At 47.9% G+C, this 22,787-nt stretch overlaps 1 protein-coding gene across 1 annotated transcript in view; it reads left to right on the top strand.

Annotated features, from left to right (window-relative positions):
- Positions 1–22,787, top strand: part of Bap170 (Brahma associated protein 170kD) — a 106,600-nt gene that overhangs the window by 58,317 nt on the left and 25,496 nt on the right. Inside the window, exons 5-14 of the mRNA XM_075674251.1 lie at positions 1,661–1,879; positions 4,411–4,533; positions 4,645–4,727; positions 5,912–5,988; positions 6,527–6,608; positions 8,963–9,843; positions 11,638–11,780; positions 15,374–15,621; positions 17,377–19,388; positions 20,480–21,775. Of these exons, the coding sequence (XP_075530366.1) occupies positions 1,661–1,879; positions 4,411–4,533; positions 4,645–4,727; positions 5,912–5,988; positions 6,527–6,608; positions 8,963–9,843; positions 11,638–11,780; positions 15,374–15,621; positions 17,377–19,388; positions 20,480–21,775 (5,164 nt within the window). The remainder of the gene's footprint in view (positions 1–1,660; positions 1,880–4,410; positions 4,534–4,644; positions 4,728–5,911; positions 5,989–6,526; positions 6,609–8,962; positions 9,844–11,637; positions 11,781–15,373; positions 15,622–17,376; positions 19,389–20,479; positions 21,776–22,787) is intronic.

The following is a 22,787-nucleotide window of genomic DNA, read 5'->3' as shown; positions in this document are numbered from 1 at the left end:
ACTCGGTGCGTTCGGCGGCCGTGTGCCTTCAGCACCTCACAATCGCGTCGATAGGGATCGCGGTTTCGTCCGCACTTGTTGGAGGGAACGGTAGTCGCCTCGACTCGGTGCGTTCGGCGGCCGTGTGCCTTCAGCACCTCACAATCGCGTCGATAGCGATCGGTTTGGTCCGCACTTGTTGCAGGGAACGGTAGTCGCCTCGACTCGGTGCGTTCGGCGGCCGTGTGCCTTCAGCACCTCACTATCGCGTCGATAGGGATCGCGGTTTCGTCCGCACTTGTTGCAGGGAACGGTAGTCGCCCGACTCGGTGCTTTCGGCGGCCGTGTGCCTTCAGCACCTCACAATCGCGTCGATAGCGATCGGTTTGGTCCGCACTTGTTGCAAGGAACGGTAGTCGCCCGCCTCGGTGCGTTCGGCGGCCGTGTGCCTTCAGCACCTCACTATCGCGTCGATAGGGATCGCGGTTTCGTCCGCACTTGTTGCAGGGAACGGTAGTCGCCCGTCTCGGTGCGTTGGGCGGCCGTGTGCCTTCAGCACCTCACTATCGCGTCGATAGGGATCGCGGTTTCGTCCGCACTTGTTGGAGGGAACGGTAGTCGCCTCGACTCGGTGCGTTCGGCGGCCGTGTGCCTTCAGCACCTCACTATCGCGTCGATAGGGATCGCGGTTTCGTCCGCACTTGTTGGAGGGAACGGTAGTCGCCTCGACTCGGTGCGTGTTCGGCCACGTGCCTGCAGCACCTCATGATCGCGTTGATAGCGACCTCGGTTTTGTCTGCACTTATTGCAGGGATTGGCAGTTGCCTCGACTTGGTGAGTGCGTTGGCCGCATGCCTTCAACACCTCAGTCAGCGTTCACAATCGCGTCAATAGCCACCGTGGTTCCGTCTGCACTTGTTGCAGGGAACCGTAGTCGCCTGTACTCTGTGCGGGCGTTGGCTGTTTGTCTTCAGCACCAGGTGCATGCCGCGGCCATGCTGCAAAGGAATTCACAAGCCCTCAATTGCGCCTGCGTGAGGCAATGAGTCAAGGAATGATAATTGCAGCTTCTGCGCTGATTTTGTGCGAAATAGAAACAGGATTTGCTCATTCATTCACTAAATAAAAACATGTTGACGTATTAATCATTTGCTGCTTGTCTGGATGCCCTCGATTATTCTGTTTGGTTAATTTAGACATTTTTTCTGTGTCATGAAATTAAATTAACAAGGTTTTATTGTAATTTAATTTGACAGTACTATATTTAAAATTTCAAAGCCATAGAAGAATATTATTTATTTATTTCATTACCCACAGCACCATTCGAGATTATTACACCCAGAGGTGAAATAACAATACACAATGCAGGTAGAGGAAAACTATAGATAAAGTGATACTGTGTAAACGTCAAGAATACAAATAAGCAAGAATGTCGTCACCAAAAGTGAAACAACTTGTGTATATAAAATGCTGTCTACAGGATGTAGTAAACATATTTTCTTGACACAATAATTCCAGCATCACCGGGCAGCTTGTCCCACGCCGTTACTGTACGTGTAATAGTTTAAGGGCAGGTGTGTTCACGAATCGGGTCATACATATATGTCACTATGGCCAACCCACTTGACCAATCATCTCTGCTTGAGTTGTCTTGCCTGCGTGTGTGTGTGTGCGTGTGCAGAGAGCCAGCGGCTCGTCCTGGGCCTTGCGCCCTGCCCGGGCCCGTCGCCGGAGTACAGCAAGCTCTGCATGTCCCTCCTGAGCGGCCTGCCCAACGAGGAAGCGCTTACGCTCAACGTGTGCACCCTCCTCTCCAACGAGGGGCGGCACAGCCTCAAGATGGACCGCATGCCCCGGCTCATCGACCTCCTGCTGGCACAGGCGGGGCTCTTCCCGGCAGGTGAGAGCCGTCTTGGGAACACTAGCCTGGTTTACAACTTTATATATTGTTGCAAAGGGTGGGCATTTGTACCAACTCATCACCGGCAGCTTACTGCTATCCTTAGAAAGGAAAGCATGGAGTCATTGCATTCTACTGCTACTAACATAGGGGGCAGGAACTTGGATGTTGGTAAAGGAGCCTGAGGAGATGGTAAGGACAGTGCAGCAAATCATAGAATGAAAGATGTCCTGATATTTCAGTTGAGAGAGCCGATATTCTAGTTGACACTAGAGGAAGTATTGGGAGTTGGGCAGGACTTGTAATGCGTAGGGCAGATAACTGGTGGCCTGTTAGAATTGCAGATTGCGATCCAAGGGAAAGGAAGCACAGTCAAAAACGGCAGAAAACTAGGTAGTGTGTCGAAATGATAAAATTCTCAGGCCTAAGATGGACCTGAGCCAACGCCACAGCCAACGCCATCTAAGTAGCACAAATACTGTACACTGCTTTATGGCATATCTTATTTTGTTTTAATGCAAGCTGAACGACAAGGACAACAGAAAGGCACATCTGACAGACACAGCGCATCTGGCGCACGCAGCACACAGTTATATGTCGTACCAACAAGCCCCTCTAACTATACTCATCTGCTTTATGACGTCATGCTGAGGCCTGAAATTTCCATTGCCAAGCCCGGCGTGGCAAAGGCAGTGATGTCACAGTTGCCACGGCTAACTTGGTAGCATCCCCTTTAGGTTCTGTGGCAATCAGATCAGGTCATCCCCTTTAGGTTCTGTGGCAATCAGATCAGGTAGCATGACGTATTGTAAGGATTGGGGGCTCAATCCCATCGCTCGTAATCAGTTGTCAAGAATTGGAGTCTGTCATGAATTGGAAGGTAGCTGGCCCATGCCGTTGTCCAACTTTTCCGTGCTGAGGACGTTGTTGAAGGGAAGGACTGCTTCTCATCGAGAGCGAGGAATATGGGTTTATTTACAGTATCTACATCAGGATGTTGCAGTTCAACAGTCTAGCATGACTGCGAGAGAGAGCGGCCGCACAACAGCGCTTTATAAACACTTGGTCCTCCCTCGATACCAAGGTGAGGGAAATGCTCGACCAGTCATCGTAAACAACTAGCCTCTCTGCGCGAGGGATTACACACACACACTTCCACACAGGTTCACTCTCCTCAACCGACGTCAGACGGACTTCGTAGAACTCGGGGCTTACGTCAGGAAAGGTGCCTTTTATTCCCCGAGCTGACTCCCGCAGCGCGGCCGGTTGCCCATTGTCTTGCGTCTTGAACGGCGCGTTGGAAGGGGCCTCGAACTATGTTCCCTCGGGGACTCTCCCGCTTGCGGCAGACCGGGTAGGCAGTGTCGTGTTTCGGCACAAAGCCTGCTTCGTCGAACTCATCTCGGCTCCTGCGACGGAGAGTTGAGGACACGCATAGTGTCCTCCGGACACAGTCAACTTAGTGACGCCGTGGCTAGAGGGTTGCGGCGGCCTTCCAGAAAAAAGTTTGACGCCACTATCGCAACTGGCTGGCAAAACTTGCACGTCAGCGGGCCGTTCTTAGCAGTATATGTATCTGGGTGAACAGGCCTTGTGTTATCTAATTGCCGTTGCCTCAGCTGGAACAAAACAAAGGTACTAAATTGAAGATGGGCTGTGGGAGGCCTTCATCCTGGAGTGGACATAAATATGATACGGGTGATTATGAATGTTTTTTAATGCATTGAATGACAGGGACAATTTTTAAGTATTGGGTAGGTTATTCCAAAATATTTACAAGGGCATGCTTCAGACTGAAGCCATCATTTTGATAGTGGATATGTCTTTTAAGGGCAACAACTGTGATTCTTGGCATAAGTGGACTTACATTTCTCTGTATATACGTAGCTCACTGTCCACCTAGTGCCAAGAAGCAGAGACAGGTGCAAAGATTAAGGTGAACTGGTAGTATTCAAAAAAAGAGATTAGTTATAGTACTTAGCGGAAGGGGGATCTGCTGTCCACGTTTCCCTTGCTTGTCCACTTTTGGGGATAGCATATTTCTTTTGGTTAGAAAAATGCAAATATGTTATTCGAGCCCTTGTAAAGTTATTGTTCAAAGCAAATGTAGCGTCATTGGAATTATAAAGAGATGCCTTGTCAAACGAGTTTATGGAAACGAGCGGTAGTGTAAAGTTTTCAGTAATGTTATAACTGAAATGGCAATTTGCTAGGTGCCATATTTTGTATGAGTTCTGTCCTTTTTCATTCGTTGGCATGACACCATGTGCTAATGATAGCCATCGTCAGCCACTAGCTAGGACAGGGGATAAGAACTGAATGGAATAGAAGGAAAAGAATCCTTGCATAATGTGGCTCCAAATGAATGATGGATTATGGAGGAATGCAATGGTGGTAGCATGGTGAAAGCTAAAGGTTGGTAATCATGTGGCTCTATGTCAGTGTATTGTTTGCTGATGTATTGGTATGAGAAAAAATTTCACGTCTCATTCTGTCGTGTCATTGACGCCTTTGCTTTTGCCTGCACGCAGATGACCCGACGCTGCGGCCCATGATGCTGGAGAGCTGGCAGGGGGTAGAGGGCCGGCGGATGGAGCGTTTCTGGGAGGACAATTTAGACGCCGAGACGATAGCCTTATTTAATATCGGCAAAGGTCGGTTACGACTCTATCTTGGCTAGTGTGTTTTAAACCAGCTGCAGCCCAGCTGGCAGGTGCTTAACACTTGGCGTTTTTTCTTTCTTTTTTTGCCGTTGGTCATTGCAGGTAGCAAAGACGAAGAAGATGAGCTTTTTAACTTAAATTATGAAGTAGGAACACGGAGTATAGAAGGCCAAAGAGTGTTAAGGGTGAGTTCTTTTTATAACTTTCAAATGCTTTGACATTTTTTTCATGATGCATGAACTTGAAGAACGGGGGGAATATAGGGACTCTTATTTTTATCAACAACACTGTGAAGCTCAGGAAAGCATAGGAAAAATGAACTGTTTCTTAACTGAAATGTAAACCTAATTATGAATGCTGGTTAAATTTGCAGTAAGCTTCATATTCTTAAGGAAAAGGGGAAAAAATGTTCTCAAGAAGACAGTCTGCTGCTGGGGGGAGCCTAACCTACAACCTCCGCATGATGCCTGTGATGCTCTACCATTAGAGCTGCAGCAGTAGCTGCCTCCTCTTTGTTCACTTTCATGGGTATTTGTGAATGAATGTGTGTACTAGAAACAACTGTTGGGTGTTAACCAGCGTGTCTCATGGCCATGGCAGTAGATGTGGGAGATCCTTTCAACCACACTTGTCAAATAGTATGTGAATTTAGCACTATGGTTTTTTCTTTTTTGGATTCATTATCTGTCTACTTAATTACTGCAGCAAGACATTCTAGTGTTTTTTGGAGTGTATTGGTCCAAGCCTGCATCGTTGAGCTGATTCAAATTTCTTGTCATGTTTTGAGAGTGGGGAATGCTGATGTGTAAAGTCGTGATTCTTGAAAAATCCTTAAAACATCATGAACTCTTTAGAAGTCTTAAGTTTTAAGCCATGCTAAGCAGATTTAATTTGGTCTTCTGGCCGCAGCATGATGCAGTGTCTGAAAGTCAATCCAATCCATTTAGCACATTTGTGTGTCATCAGGGGGCAGCACACAAAATGCAAAAGTCTTCTCTATGCAGCTTTTTCATTTGATTATATTTAAGAAAAAAAATGTTAGCTCGGTGTTCAGAACTGTTTGACTTCAACCTGTCAAACCTATTATTGTTTTGAGTTATTCCATTTTACTTTTCATAACTAAAGACTCAAATTTTCTCTATGAAAACTGCTTCCCACCAACATTTGATGCACATTTGACAACTTTTTTTTTTTAGGTTTGAGTAGTGAAAAACAGTGTCTTCTGGTGGTGTTGTGCAGTTTTCTGTGCATCAAAAGGCATTCATGGTCTCACGTGATGCTATTTCGTGCCTTTTTGATACTTATGTAGCTTTGTTAACGTTGCTGCTGCAAACACTTCCTTAATGAAGATTGACTGTCCTTTCTGCAGATTGCACTGATATTCCACAACCTCTCGTTTGAAGAGCGCAATGCTGTCATTTTGGCAAAGAACCGGACGTTCATCAGGTTTGTCTCTGCAGTTTCGTTTGGCTCGGCCTAAAATTCAAAGGACGTAATGCAAACAGCAGATAACGGGGTATAATGCAGTCAAAGACGATGTAGGTATAGAATTGGGTACTATGATGAAATTAGGAAATTTGCAGGCATCAGATGGAGCTTGCCGATGTAAAACAGGGCTAATTGGAGATCGCTGGGAGAGGCCTTCTTCCTGCAATGGACGTAAATTAGGTTGAAGATGCAGAGCATATGTATTAAACATTAACAAGTAAAATGCTACCACCACACCTTATGCTGGCTTTAGACACAGTCGGATCTTGGGTGGGTAACGAGATGAAACGGTAGACTCATATGAAGGGCGACAAAAACCACTGTTGCCCATTGTACAGTGAATGCCTTTCTCGGGGCAATTCTGATGAAGACAGGTTCTCCATGCTAAGGCTGACATTTGTACAAGAGGTCTTGTCGTCAAGGCAACCACAGTAGAACATTGTGTGATGTGTTTGCTAGTGTGCTACTATAACCAAGAAATTCACTGTTCCTGCAGGTTTGTCATGTTGTCGGCCCTGAGTCGTTGGTCTACATTGCGCCAAGTGGCTCTGGACACGATAGGCAACCTGGCTTCTAAGGTGTGTTGTCTTTCTCAATTTATTTCTTTCTCTGAATCTGTGCTGTTTTTAGGCACATTGCCAGGCCTGCCTTTTCTCTTGCTTTTAAATTTTTGGCCATACTCTATTTTGTCTTTAAAACTTCTGCTGACCATTCTTGCAACATTGAATGTCGCTTCAATTTTTGGTCGCTTTGAAGTTCTTGCTTATCAGAAGTAAAGTCTCACAAATTTTAATGACATGGTCACAGCTGGTACAAGCTTTTCAGCTGATACAAATTTTGAAAATCTTACAGCTAAGATATATGAACTACAGTCAATGCCTTTATAATGACTGCCTCCACTACGATTTGGCCTAGTTTCTATCTTTCGTATCTGTTGTGACCACTACAATGAATTTACCTGTACTATGAAGGAATTAAGTTGCCTCCAATGGCTTAATTGTTGCTTTACAAGGAACGCACATACCGTAAAATCCAGAGAAATGGCCCACCTAAAATCGAGAGAAAATCGAGTGAAAATGTGAGGTGGGATAACTTGCAGTGTGCAGTAAAAAAGAGTTGAAAAATGTATAGCAGCCAAAGAATGAGCGCACGTTGATTAGCACTGAATTCATTTGTTCTCAAAAACGGTAAACGAACAGTTATTGTCACTTTCAAACAAAAGGTCGACAACCTCCTCACGCACCATGTTCGACGTGGTTAGCAGGGCAGTGGAAGGGGGGACCGCCGAAAGGAAGCCACTCATGAAGCTCTTCGTCTTCTGATGCATAGTGTAAGAAATCTTAGAGCCGATAAGATACAAACGCGAGCGCTCGAGCACAGAAGTGACACTATGAGGTAAAGTTTGCTGCTAGGCCTAACTTGCACGCCGCAAGCACAGCACCTGCAAAACACAGAACGGAAACAAGAAAAAGAAAGAGGGAGAATACTGCAATAAACAAGAATCGTAATAGTAAGCGAACTAAATATTTTCGCAGTTTGTAAATTACAAAAATATGAATGGTATGCAATTTATGTTGTGAATGGTGTTTATGAATGGTATTGCAATTGAAAAATCACACCTGGAACGCTGAGGGCGAAAAACACCTTCAAAAGATCCGGCTGGTCGGCTCCCTGAGGGTTAGGAATGCCAGGAATGGTATTGTCAAGGGTGGGTTATCTATAGGTGTTCTTGAAAAACTAGAAAATCATGCCACAAAAGTGGGTATGTTGTCTTCCGGGGGTGGGGCATCTCGGGATTTTACGGAAGCAGCACCACCACTTCAATCCTCAGCAGCCACTGAGCTGCAGTCAGTGCTAGCACTGTTGAGACGCACTTAATACGCGTGTCGTTAGAAGTGAACATTCCTATGCTGCTGTGTATCTCCAGGAATTGTTCACGACATATGCCACTTATTGCAACAGAGCATCAAATTTGATGCCTTGTGAATGCATTGCGGTTAATGACAATGATCTGCTTGGAACAGACGACCTATGACGACGTCCGAACCGTCAAGGGCGACAAGAAAGCAAAGGTTGAGTGTAAGGCAGAAGTTATTGAGAGCCTACAAACAAACAAATAATTTGACAAACTAGCCAATGTGGGCATTCAACATTCTGCTGCTGTACATTGTGTTACTCTGGTTTTGCCAAGGAGCGTGCTGTGGTCCTCAGTGCTATAACCTCAGCTGCTCTTAGAAGTTTTCGTGCAACAGATTGTGCAGAATGAATTATTAGCACCTTCTTTCAGTAAATATATTGAATTCATATTTAGTAAAGGGCCTCATCCTGTTCTATTTGGAGCAGTGCAATGCATAATCTTTAGAGCGAAGTTACTTGTACAATGAAGGATTTTTAAGGTCCCATGTATTTCGTTATTGAGGCATTCGGCTATACACCGCACTTCGTTATAAAGGCGTTCGACTGTACACTCCATTTTGTTTCAAGATTACTCAGACTGTACTGGGCCACCATGGAACATACAAACTTCTGAATTATGACGAGACCTTTCATAAATGTACAGCTGTGGCATACAGTGGTGAAGTCGGCGTATGAAACTTTGGTCTTCCATGATCCTGATGGAGAACTGCACACTCCATAAGCGCCGACTGTGTAGCGTACAAGTGAGTGCTGGCAATGTAGGTTAAGAAACGATTGCAGGGTTTCAACAAATTGAGGGTATTAAGCTCAGAAAGGGCTTAAAGACCTTTTCAAATGAAAGTAATCGTACTATAAATAGTAATCAAGACTGTTGTACCTTCACTTTGGGGCTGTGATTGTGGACCGTACAGATTTCAGATACAAATATTCTTCGAGGTCCCAAGAAATTTATTGAGATTTTGCTGTAGGTGTTTCAATGGCTACCTGCTTCTCATGTCTTTTCTTGCACGTAAAGTTGGTGCTGTACCCCGCCATGGAGGAAGACGAGGATGAAGTCTCTTCGGCTGACCACTGCTACGAGGACTTGGCAGGCGAGCGGCAACGCTGGTCCTGCTCGCTACTGCGGCTCACCCGTGAGGGCATCCAGTCGCAGGACCGCTACCTGGTCGTGCGCTGCCTAGACATCATGGCCCGCCTGTGCCGCCAGGAACGCAATGCGGAGCCCCTGCTGGCGGCGCTGGACACGCCGCTGTGCCGCCGTGTTTTCGAGCTCCTCACCGTGCATGACCTGATGCTCCTCATTTATGCGCTTGAGGCCCTCTACATGCTCAGCGAGCTGGGTCGCGATGCCTGCGAGCGCATGCTTCTGGTCCACAGGTCCATGGGGATCCTGGTCAGCCTGCTCACCCTGGACCCCCTGGTCTACGGACCGCTTGCGCAGAAAGGCATGAAGCTCATCGAGACGGTTGACCCGCTCCTGCCTCCGCCGCAAGTTCCAACAACAGTTAACCCAACCGTCCCTCCGACCCCGCTGCCGATGTCGGCGCCGTTAACACCTTCCATGGTGGCCACTGGCAGTAGCGCAGGGCCAGGCATGGTGGGAACACCGAGTGCACCAGGAGCTGTTTCGGGTGTGACGGGAACGTCAGGGCCCGGACCGGGGGTGGGTCCGCCAGCAGGTGGCGCCGCTCCGGGCCTAGCAACGACTGCGGCTCCGCAGAGTGACCCGATGGACACGGAGGCGTTTGCAGGGACGTGGGTGCGTGCCATGTACGAGCCAGCTCCTCCAGGCTGCTCAGTGGCACGCAATGACATCTACGCGGAGTATGTGACGTTTTGCAGTAAGGCAGGGCGGAAGAGTGTCATCAGTGCATCAACATTTGCCAGCTGCGTCAAGTAAGTGCTCTTTTGCATTGCAGTGTTGCATTGTTTCAAGGGTTTCTGAGAGGATTTGGACAAATCTTGTAGACGTGCAGGGTACAGCTACAGTAAATTATTTGCACCACAATTTGTGTGAAGCCTCTCATATTAAGAGAGGAATGGATGATTACAAGTTACCCTCATCCTTAGCCATGCTTTTTCTGCTCAACTCATTCGCAGAATGATGAGCGACAAGTTCTACCTTCTCTGGCTCTGTGTCATGATGCGACATTGTGTCGTCTACTTCCAGTTATCTTGGAAGCCGGTGCACGAAGGCTCTCCAATAACTCCGCTAGCCGCCTAGCCGTCGATCCCTGCGAGAGCTTTATTCAAGCAGTGTGCACTGCGGCGTTCTGTCACAGCACTGAGTGTGTCCAGTATTCCGGTAACTGCAGGCAAGCTGGCCGTTTTGACAGATGGATGGAGGTGTAAACTAATACCCCTCCATACTACTACTGCTGTGTTAAAGGGGCTTTAGCGTAAGCCTGAGTGGCCTGCACAGTGCAGCCACCTGGTAGCGCAGAGCTTAACTAGCCAAACACAGAACTACTATTGATATTACCAAGTGTAAAACATTTTAAAGACGCTCACTATTATGTTCCTGCTAATGATTTACACCAGCAGCAAAGTAGAGTACACTTGATTACTGCTATATTAGCCCTGTGTGTTTGTCTGGTTGAGCTCTGTGCCACCAGGTGGCAGCACCATGCAGGCTGTTCACATTTGCACCTTCGCTCATCCGGCAAAACGCCCAGTCCACTTGCACTTGCATTAAGGGCATTAAGGGCTTGTGAAGGAGGGCATTAACCCGAATGCAGGACGTGGTATACGGCAGAGGAACACATTGTTGCAGCTTGACATATTGCCGATTGCTATTTTGGCAGTCCGCAATGCAGCAAGGGCGAACCATGGTCCTTGTTAAAAGAAGGCTCGAGACAAACTGACCGCGCAGCTCGCATCAACACGGAGCACGTTGTAACACAAGCAGACGACACTTTCCGTGTGCCGGAAGTGCTTGAATGTTGTGATAAATTGTCATTGTATGTTCTCTTTGTTACATTTTTTTATATTGAAACAAACAACCTTCCAACTATTACGAACAAGATTTGTTCACCGTAAAGTTGGAAAAATTATTGATGATGCGACCTGGGTAGCCACTCGGATAGCTTGCCCGACTGACGTCAGTTAGGCCGAACACATCAATTGGGATGGGGCGGCTGTAAACTTGGGAGTAGCTCTGGTGCTATCAATTGCGATGCACATTTTTAAAACCTTATAATAAATTACAAGCTTTACGCAGAGGACTTAAATGTGTCACTTAATGACCAGGAAGACCTACGCTAACAACTCGGTATGTTTATACAAAGTCATCAAAACCATTTCGGGGTCACTTTAACGTCACTTCATTGTTCTCTGCAACAATCCTTTTTAATGATAGTGGGCCATTGTATGGAACTTCACACAAAGACACTTAAGCTATGAGCATTTAGAACCTGCATTGTTGCCTGTTAGGTGAATGGCGAACTCTTGGATTGTTGTGCAGTGTTTTGGGCTGTCTGATATTGTGAGGCATTTCTTAGTAGTCACGTGCACAAGCATTGCACACATTGCATAGCTATTCCTTGAGCTCTAACACGGCAGTACTTGCAGATTCTCCTGTCAGAAATTTTGCTAAATTGAGTGACTCTAGCACTGGTTTGAGTCTGACCTTGGTTGCCACGCAAGTTTCGGGGTTCTATTCTTCAGCAAGATCTCGTTTAAACCTTCCAGGGCGGTGTACACACAGACAGGCATCCGGCGGGTGGACGGTGCGAACGGCGTAGTGAGCTTTCATCACGACGGCCTCCGCAAGCGGCTCAACCCATTACCGGTGCCCATTCAAGTGACCAGCTGCCTCAGCATCAGCACACAAGGTGAGGAGAATCGTGACTGGCTTCTGGTTTAAGTGCCTGTTCTAGTGTCTGATAGAATTCTGGCTGGACATGAAGGAATACTACTTGAAGCAGCCTCGTAATAAATTTACTGCAGTACTTTTTTCCATGAACCAGTGATGGTTTTGGCACTGAGGATCTGCATGCATCATGATTAAGTGGATCGCTCCATTCATGTGATTTCTGCAGCTGAAGCGCAGCTTGAAAAATAAATGCGGGCAACACTTACTTTTTTATGAGCAATTTCATTGTACCTGTAACCTTATTGCTACACGGCATCAGCATATTTGCTGTGTGGCATGACGTTGCGATAATGTGGATGACACCAAGCCTTCACTTTCGAGACCATCTTTAGTATCAAGCTAAAACATCTCCTTGTCGTTTCCGAAGCTTCATATTTTCTAAATGTCATCCTTCTTTACGTGCAGCATGTGGTAGAGCTTTTACGAGTTCAAAAGATGTCAGTAAAATGAGCTCTTTGACTAAAAAATTTTAATCTTTATGCTTCTTAAGTTATGGTGCTGAAAACTTTTAATTTTATGTGCTTATCTTGAATATGAGGATTTTTATTGTTTCAGAATTCTAATTTTATGCGTTTCCTTTACTTTATTCTTTTGAAAAATCAGTGCCTCGGATTTTACTTAATATTGCTGGCTCTTGCATAATTAAAGAAATCCAATAAAACCAACTGTATGATCCTGCCTGCCCTAGATCAAGGGTTGCAAGACTACCAGGCTCGGTTTCTCCATAGCCGCACATTTGCATTAGTGCAGAAAACTAGCACCGTCTTGTCGGGCACCATTTTACTCACCGACAGCAGTAAAGGGTGATGATAGCGTATGCAGAGTGTCATGGCTCTTCACTTAAGGGGCGGACGATATCAACTGCGCTAAGGGTATGCGGACCCTTCAGATCCAGTTTTTCTTATGCTAAGTCCTGGCACGAAACAAGCGCTGTGAGTTTCCTGGAAAGGTATTTTAACAATGTCCTTTGGCCTAATATTTGTCTTTAGTGTCCTACTAAAGGGACATTAAAGAAAGAGATTAAGTTGACCTAGATCGACAGAGTATTCGTCTAGAAGTACAATAGAACGTCATTGATACAATCCCGTTACGTACGATCTCTCGGTGTCAACGTCCGCAATCGAGAACACAATTGAACCAATAAAGTATAAAGTTATACTTACTTTTTTATGGGTTTGTATGTTCGCAGAAAACACAGCTTTTCGCAATAACATTCACTACATTGCCAAACTGTGATCATATACGTTTGCTGGCCACTAGATCTTATGCAAACAAGGAAATGCGCAAGGCAAGTGCAATCGAGAATAGTACAGTCGCCGACCGATTTTCCGGACTCCAAAAATTCGGACAAGCTCGATTATTCGGTCTGCTTCACGGCACCGCCATTCTCCCCATAGACCATAATGTGTAACAGCTGCCGAAAGTTCGGACACCTTGCAACCTCTCGTCTGATTTTTTGGACACTCCTTGAGCCAACTTGATCGAGAGCACCATGCACCGACTCTGACCGGTGCATGGTTCGACTTGCTGAACGCCATTTTTGTTTTGAACGGAGCCTCCTTGCTGCCCCACGAAGTGGCGCTACTGCAAATCCCCGCTCATCATCATCATTTGTGTTCAGTCCAATAGAGTGGCTCTACAGCAGTTCCGGTTTCAGCTTTGTAAGCCATGTCAAGACAATCCAGCAGCTGATTTCTTTCTTCGCGCACGACGCTGCAAGTAGGCGACTGTAGGCCACGGTTTTCGTTTGTGCGACTGGTGTTGGCATGGTGGTGTTTGCTTTGTCTGCTGTGTCGAGGTTCCGGTGATCCAACGCGGCATACAGAAACATCGCGTCAAGTGTCTAATGGTGCCGACAGTGCCCGCGCAGACTGCGCTGGGGGAATGCCGGCAAGTGGGTGCCGGGAGGCCTAAGATGTGTCGCCTTCCAATGTGCTCCCTACTGATGCGGAAAATGTTCTGCTGAGACATGCGCAGTGGTTGCAGTGCGATTCCGGACACCGTCTCATCTGACAGTTTCGCAGGTGCTGACACTGCTGTACTGAAATGCGCAGAACTCGACGACGGCGAGATCATTCGTCATGTTTCTGCTGCACCGCCGGATGATGACTGTTGAGTCGGAAGATGACGCACCATGTGCTACGCTGCCGTCGCATGCGGAGCGTGCACAAACAGTGACTGTGCTTTCAGCCACCTATAGTGACCGTACGACCCTCTCCGAGATTCAGGCTTATCTGACTGCGCGTAAACGGAACAGCGTGCAACGGCGCATTCACGATATCTTCAGGCCTACTGCTGAGCCCGAATAAGTGCGTGGAAATAAAGGATTTCATGTTTTTTTCTTAATCTGCTTTTTCGGACACCTGTTTATTCGGACATTTCCGCAGTCCCCGTGAGGTCCGATAAACGGTCGGCAACTGTATATAGCCGCTCCCTGCGGCAGCTCTGCCGCAATTCTCCCCCGCCTGTCTCGCATGAAAATGCCGGCACGTGCAGTTTGTTATTCCGGTACCAGCAAATCACCTCTGGGGTCGTCGATGCCGCATTGACTACTTGCCGCCAAACCTATTGCAATAAGCATCTTCACGTATGTTCACCTAGCGTACTGCATGCTTCTAACAGGTGATAATCCAAATGCACCGCCATTCCCTGTAGTCGGCAGCATGATGTGAGCGTCACATTTTGCTTCTGCAGCATCCAGTGTTGTGCCCACCAGCTCGATTTCATTTCGGTTTCCCATTGCCGTCTTCAAACACTCTGCAATAGGAAAACAAAACGTGTCTCGGGCTGCCCCACCAGCCCCACCAGCTCGACACACATCGGCCTCTCTTGCCTCTTGCGTAACGATTCGCGCAACGCTTTGCAATACGTAGATGTCAAATACAGTTAAGTTTGTTTAGTTGATTCGTATCGTACGTTTTCTTTGTTAGTATGTCTCTTCTCGCCTCTGTTCCAGCACGTGAGGTTATCCTGTTTTCTGCGTACCGTTATAACACTTTGTTGCATAAGAAATTGCCGCTGAAGGTCCCACTGCTCCTTCTCCATTTGGACCACTCACACCGAGACCGGGGAGTTGACGTGATCTCCATGTGACGTCCTTCTATGTGGCTGTTATGTCTTTTAGAAACTCTTCATTTAGCTCTGTATGCAAAGTGTACTGCTTGTCAGCTGCAGGTGTTCTGCTTGCGTGAGTCGCTCTGCCTGTGTTCAGGATTCCAGATACAGTTACTTGAGCTTCCCTGGCCACCAGGCGCGGTAGTCGCTGCGGGCTGTAAACAGAGAAAGCGATGTCTCTGTGAATAAAAAAGTGTTGAGGTCACATTTGAGAAGTACCACAGTCGACAACAGATAGCGCCACTCAAATTTTCCATTTTCGCAGTTTTCTCACTTCCAAAAGCTCCGTTTCTGTTGCGAACGACGAATTCGTTATTACAGAAGCCTAATCTTTCGATCTAGCTCAACTTGATATTTTGCTTTAGTGCCCCTTCAAGATTTAAGCCTTGCTAACGTGGCTTCTACGGTTTCCCCTGTGCCCAACCTGGCCTCGTATAGCTGCGGCCACGACACTGCGCACACCGCTAGCAAGTGGTGGCACGGCGTCTAGCCACAGCCCGATCCTGAAGGCTCAGCTGTCAGCACCGCTTCGCGCTCTGACTCCACCAGGGAACCAGGCTTCCCCGCCCCCTTCGCCGGCCCTGGCCACAACTGCACCACCGGTCATGGGTACGCCTCCCGCGCCGCCACCCGGTGGTGCCCCTGGCGGGTCGAGCAACCTCATCAAGAGCTTGTTGGCCAACAAGGTGGGTGGTGCTCGCTCATTCTAGTATGGGGAATTTTTGGGCAGTTACAGCATAGTGCATGGACACATTTGGCATAGAGGGCTGGCTGTTATTATCAGAAAGATTTACTATACAGTCAAACTTCGACGTAACAAACCTCGATTTAACAAAATTCTCAATGTAAAGAACTATTTTCATTTCCCGATCTTAGTTGCATTGAAAACCGTGTTTATTTTTCGCGATTTAACGAAGTACACTTCGTGACACAGTTTCAATTTAACGAAGTGCACTTGGAGCCTGTATGGCAAATAAATCTAGCAAAAAACTATGTCGGTCGAGGCAAAAGTTATTTCAAATGTCCTTCTGCATGAAAAGTTCGAGTGGAAAAATGGCGTAGGCAGGAAATAAAGCATGAAACACCACTGCACCATCTGTTGCATTGGTAAACAACTTGGAGAAACACAAGAGCTGGCGGTTCCTTCTGCGCGAGAAGAATGGGGATGGAGTGGATGTGCGGTAACATGATCAAGAACCTGCTGGGGGGGGGGGAGGCAGAGCAGAAACGCATGCATGTCTGCCTTCTCCTCCTTGTACACACCTGCACGCGGGCCAAGCGCTGTATGGATCTAGGTGGTACTCTCTCCACGGCAAGCTGAAATGGATGCACATTTCATGCACATTTTATTATTCCCGCTCGTCTAGTGTTGGCGGTAGCATAATCTCATGTTTCCGAGACACAGTATGAAGCGCTCACTCGCATTGTGACTGCAAGTTCAGATTCATTCAGTGAGATCCTTTAATGTTTGCCTGAGCGCATGTGACACCGATAAATCTACAAATCTTACTTCGTGTTCCTATTAGTCTCTTGCTATCACATCACTGCTTCACCTTTCTGGCGAAACTGACTTTTTTTTTATTTTTGACTCAGTACCGATACCTGTATTTCTTTACACTTTTGTTTTTAATTTGTGGGCGCCAGCTGCGGGCAGTAAGTGCGGTGAGCTATGGCGTCCAAGATTTGTGGCGCCACGTTACACAACGCACGCAAATCTTGGGACGCCGTTAGCCACGTCGATGCATTGCTCTCGGTGCGATTCGCACCGCACGTGCTGGCACTCATAACCGTGCTATTATGGCCCAACCTTCTTGCAATTTCTTTATAAATGCTTACTAAGGAGATATTGTCCACCCGGAATGCTTTGGAAATTTGTGAAGTTGCTTTAATGCTGAGACTTTCAAACCTCAAATCAAAGAAATAAACAATTAAACAAAGTTCTTGGCTGCATGTACAACATTGTTATACCGAGGTTCAACTGTAGTGCATAGACCTGCTGGGACCCTCCAGTCAATTTTAGCGTATAAAAGAGAATTTTAGTATGGCTTTCTGCTTAGTGGTTGGGAGTCAGGAAATTTTAGTGTGATATAGACAGTTATAGCATAACATTTGGGAGTTCGAAATTTTAGTGTGGCATAGACCGTTTTAGCATAGTGGTTGGGAGTCACGAGAGTTTAGCAAGGCACATCGAAAATATTAGCATAGCCATTTTATAATAAAAAGTGTGCAAAAGGCATAGTTTATAGGGGCTATTTCTTTACTGAAATGAGACATTTCTTGGTGTATTCCTTGACTTACACATGCCACTTGTTTTTAAGCTACTTTTGAACAAGTTGTGCCTATTAGTATCGAGCTTGTCATCGGAACGCTATCCACTTGTTTTCCCGAATACATCTGGGCTCTCTGGTTTCCATGCTTACGCGACCTGCATCGCCTTGCAGGTGTCCCGCAACCTTCAGCGGCAGCAGCAAATGCAGCAGCAGCAGGCGACGGTGGTGGCGACAAGTGCGGATGCAGAGGCGACACCGGTGACAGCCGGGACACCCGTATTGGCCAACAGCGCCACACCTACCAGAGCACCCGAACCCGTACGACGGGAGGTGAACCCAGCCTCCGCCGTCAGCTCCCATCAACCGCAACACCATCAGCAGCAGCCCGTGGTCACAACACAGTCTTTCAGCTTCATATCGACCACGGCGGCGGCGGCGGTGGCTGCCGCCTCGACCATAACCGCAGTTGCACCCACAGCCCAAACCACTCAGCAGGCAACAACCTGTCTTACGTCTGCACTTCAAGCCAAGCTCCAGCAGCAGCCACAGGCTTTGGTCCCCAATTCGGTTCAGCCTCAAACTCATGTACAGAGTCCCGGGACCACTTTGCACATGCGTGTCCAGCCGCACGTGCAGGTGCAGGTCCCAACCGTTCACACACAGCCTCAGATTCAGGTGCAGGTGCCAACCTCAGCAGCTCAGACGCAGCATGCACAAATGCAGGTTCAGGTCCCAGCTTCGACAGTCCAGCCACAGCAGGCTCAAGTCCACGTGCAAGTCCCAACCTCGGCAGCTCAAACTCCACATGCACAAATCCAAGTCCAAGTTCCAACATCGGTGGCCCACATGCTGCACGCGCAAGTCCAGGCACAAGCCTCAAGCTCGGCGATTCAGGCGCAACAGATGCAGGTACAAAACTCAGTGGTTCAGGCACAGCAGGTACAGGTGCAGGTTGCGACCTCAGCAGGTCAGGTGCAGCAAGGTCAAATCCAGGTGCAAGTTCCAGGCACCACTGTCCAGGCTCCGCCACAGGTTGCAACAGGTGCAAACCAGCTCCCACCATCATCTGCACCTCTTCAGATCCAGGTTCCAACAGTGCAGGCACAGCAACGGCAAATTCAGGTGCAGGTTCCCGCAGCCATGGTTCAAACACAGCCTCACATTCAGGTGCAGGTTCCCACTTCAGCAATTCAGTCGCAGCAGGTTCAGGTGCAAGTCCCAACTTCAACCCTTCAGCAGCAGCAGCAGGTTCAGGTGCAAGTCTCGAGTGCAGCACTTCAGCCACAGCAGGTTCAGGTGCAGGTTCCGAATTCGGCGCTCCAGCCACAGCAGGTGCAGGTGCAGGTTGCGACAACACCTGCAGTACAGACACAGTTCCAGCAACAGGTGCAGGTTCACACGGGACCGGTCATGCAGACTCAAGTTCAGCCACACCAAGTGCAGGTTCAGGTGCCGACCCAAATCTGCCAGGCGCCGTTGCAGACTCAAGTTCAGACTGCAGCGGGTCCGATGTTGATTCAGTCTGCACAGCCAGCCACCATGGTCCAGGCACCTCCACAGGTTGTGGTATCCATGGCACCAACTGGGCAGGTTCCAGCCTCCATTTCGGTGCCAGCCGTCTCGGTCCAGACGTCAATGTCTGTCCAGACGCCTCTACAAGTCACATTCTCAACGCCAGTTTCAACACCTCTTCTGGCTTCTGCCATTGCCTCTGCCCAGAGTTCTGCACCATCATCAGTGTCTGCGGTCAGCCTGGCACAGACTTTACCCACGAGCCTGGCGTCGAATGTGACTTCCAACCTGGCATCTGGCCTCGCCACGAATCAGACTGTGGTGGTTGGATCCTCTGCGCTGGCGTCGAACCTAAGCACGGGTTCCAACCAGACTGTCGTTATGGCTCCAAATTTAGCATCGAACTTGGGTGGGAGCTCTGCGGTGGTTGTGGGTTCGGCGCTGCCTTCGAATCCGGTCATGGCGCAGGGTACGTCTTTGGCTGCAAGCTTGGCTTCGGGTGGCGGCTTGCCACCGGGGGCCACCATCGTCATGGTGCCTAACTCTGCCACGGGCATCACAACGGGGATGCTTGTTGTGCGACCGCAAGGGAAGCTGCCGGCTGGGGCTGTTGGTGCAACTCTTCTGGCAAGGAGCCAAGCCGTAGCCAATGCCATCAATGCTGGTGCCAGGTGAGTGAGCTGCCATTAGTATTCAAAGCTAAGGTTCTAAAAATATCTTGAGGTAATTCTCAAGCTGGTAATTCGACCAAAAAATTATCTTGCATTGGATTTGTGCAGCTATGGTATTATGATGCCTTGGCCTTAAGCACTTGCATTTTAGTTCACTCAGCATCTTTGACTTAGGGTAATTTAGCTTATTTATGTTGTAATATCCGGAGAGGAATAGACGTCAGAACTTTCCAAAACCGTTTTAGTGAAAAATAGGTCAAACGTGAATATAGGTCGACCCCTATACATTCGAGCATAGGTTGACCCATACCTTTCTGGAGAAACAAAAAAACATTGACCATGACACACCTTTATTTACTGTGAGCTTGGCACTAACTCTCCCTAGTCAATATCACTAGCTGCATCCTTGTCGGAACTGCTAAAGAAGTCTTCTTGGTAGCATGCTCGCTAAGAGCTCTCCGCATTCCAAAAGACGTCATCATCCTCGGTGCTGTCGAGTGCGTTTGACATGCAGCATTTCTTAGAGCCGGTCTGGATAGTCTCCAGACTGACCTTATGGCGGGCTCAATGGCCTAACTACATTAGCTTGGTACTTTTGCAAGCTTTGCTCGTAATTATAGCTTGATATTCTTTGGTTCTGAATATAAGTTGATTAGTTTGGGTAATGTTTTCGCAAGAAAATAGGTTGACCTATATTCGAATGAATACTTTAAGGGACTACAATATTTTTAATGCTGAGCATGGTGCTGCAGATTTGATTCCCAGCCACGGCGGCCATGTTACAATGGGGCAGAGTGCAAGAACATTCATGTATATTAATATAGGTACACGTTCAAGACACCTGGATTGTCAAAATTTATCCGGAACCCTCCACCACAGCACCTCTTATAGCCCCGATGTTGCTTTGGGATATTAAACCTCACCATTCAATCATCCGTTTCAATAGGTGATATCAAGTACTTGTAGAAGTACATTCATATTGAAGCAACATGTTCAATGAAAGGTGTAGACAGTTGTGAACACTGAGGAAACCAACTTCGGTGAGTTTAAAGTTCAAGTGTGGAGTGTGTTTTCTTCATTTCTTTCTTCAGGGGACCGCTTATAGTGTCCACCCGACCCAACGGCTTCCAGCGAGACATCGTCATGGAGGTATCGATGCCTCCTGAGTGCAAGCAAGAACTGCCCCCTTCCACACAGCAGGCATCTGTGACAAGTGCGGATCACCCTGTGCACAACCACATTGGAGAGAATGGTGCAACTGGCAACTTGACGACCATGACTACGACAACAACAACGACGACAGCCCACAAGTGCGTTGCTATTCTTCCGAGCACAACCTCCGCTTCTGGAACTGCCACAGAAACAAAACCTGTTGAGAGCATAGTGTACAAGAGCTCGCCGCTCCTCAATGGTCTTCTAGATAAGGGCAAGATGCCATTGGCTATGGAATCCGCGACGCTGCAGAATGGAAGTGCTGAAGACGAGATGGTGCAGCACACTGATGGCTCTTCCGCAATGGTGATATCGGATGATGGTGGCATGGCAGTGACCAATGGGACAGGCACCGTGGAGAAGATGACAACTTCGTCAGACCTGTCACCGATTCAGGACATTGTGGGGTCGGTGGAGAGTGCGTCTAAGGTGATTTCCCGCACCAGCGTGGATGCTGCTGTTTCGTCGGCATTGAAGCGAACGGCAGAGCCAGATGGCAGCGGCGTAGGTTGTGCAAAGCGGCTCCGACTGGAAGACTCGAGCGAGGCGACATTCCAAGTTAGCGACTCAACCGAGAGGCAAGCGTCACCACCCGCAGCTGCGGTGCCTGCCCCTCAGCAACAGCAGCAGTCCGCAATTGTGGTGGCACGGACAGAGGCGACCTCAGGAGCGCAGCACGTCATTGTCCAGCAGGGAGTGATCCAGCAAAGTGTAATGCAGCACAGTACAACTCAGCAACAAGGTGGTGTGCTTCAGCACACCTGTGCCCACCAAGCCATGGTGCAAAAGGTGCCTCAACAGCTGCAGACATCAGCCTCCTCAGCGACACCGCAGATGGTGCGGGTGGTCGCAACCACTTCGTCAGCGGTTCCGCAGCCCAACCTGGTGAAACTCTTGAGCACCATGGACTCCTCAAAAACTGTTACCACAGTGGTGGCGACAAACTCTACGTCAGCAACGAGTGTGATGTCGACCGTGGCGGCAGGGTCGACTCCAGTGTCCACACAGCCCATGGAAGTGAAACCCATTGTGACAGCGTCTAAGACTGTAACAGTTGATGTGGAGAAGAAGTCGACTGCGCCGTCCGTAGCTGGTCATCACCACCTCCACCATCACCACCACCATCACAAGGCAGCAAAGTTAGTCTACCATTGCGAGTGGAAAGGGTGTGACCGGTGAGTGCCCTCTTCCTTTCCTAATTTGCTTGGTCAAGGTCACATCGCTGTGCAGAGCACTCTGTACACAAGAATGGTGCCTCCTTGCAAGCAGAAGTGTGCTCTCTCATTGTGCCAGTGGCTATGGTGTCTCACTGCCAAGCATAAGGTCTCGAGTTTGATCCTTTGCCATAGTGCTGACATTTTGATGGAGACGAAATGTGAAAGGGCTTGTAAACTGTGACTTTAGTGCACATTCAAGTAACCCAGATGGCGAAAGTGGTTTTGGAGGCTCTCCTTATCCCGTTCCTGCTGCACACAAACCTCGCCATGGTATCTGTCGTATCCAAGCTATGACTTTTAGACTTAAAGGCCCATTTTTTTTAAAAGAAAGGAAGGGGGAGAAGGACTAGTGGATGATGCACTTTCATATTGGGAGTTGGGTCCAGAACTTCTCCTGCTAACATCTCGTCAATTTAAGATACTGTTGGCATTCCTTTTTTGTCATCACTATGCTGCTTGGTTATGCTGTGTGTGTGCCTTTACCACGCAGTGTGTGCTGTTCCACAGAAAATAATGAACCAGATGTGCCCTGTGAAATTTCGCGAGGGGGAGAAACATTTTTTGAGGGGGAAGTTGCAACGCACTTGAGCTGCAAAAGGGTGTCAGGGGGTTGATCACCAGAGAGGGCAGTGTACGAACATGCAAGCATGGAGAGTGTTCTGTCCAAAATATGTGTGGGTTTTCTTGTAGCGGTGTGCTGCATTCGGGTTGATACCGGAAAAAGAAACAATTTGAGCCACTTGTCAGTGGTAGGGTAAATTAAAGAGTGGTCTGCCAACACGTTTTACGAAAAGTGTTGACTACATAAAGCAGATCTCAGGATTGTTTCCGGTGATATGTTCCAGCAAAATACATTGATAATGATTTTTAAAGAAAGCGTTGGCTTTGTAGAAATCCACTGGTGTCGCGTTGAGTTGTGGCATGAATGAGGTAAAGTACTGCACAACCAGCAATGGAATGAAAAATGTTA

This window comes from Dermacentor variabilis, chromosome 11 (assembly GCF_050947875.1).
Source record: "Dermacentor variabilis isolate Ectoservices chromosome 11, ASM5094787v1, whole genome shotgun sequence".
In the NCBI taxonomy this organism is placed as follows: domain Eukaryota; kingdom Metazoa; phylum Arthropoda; class Arachnida; order Ixodida; family Ixodidae; genus Dermacentor; species Dermacentor variabilis.
The sequence above is the reverse complement of the archived record's forward strand: the minus strand, read 5'-3'. Positions and strand labels throughout refer to the sequence as shown.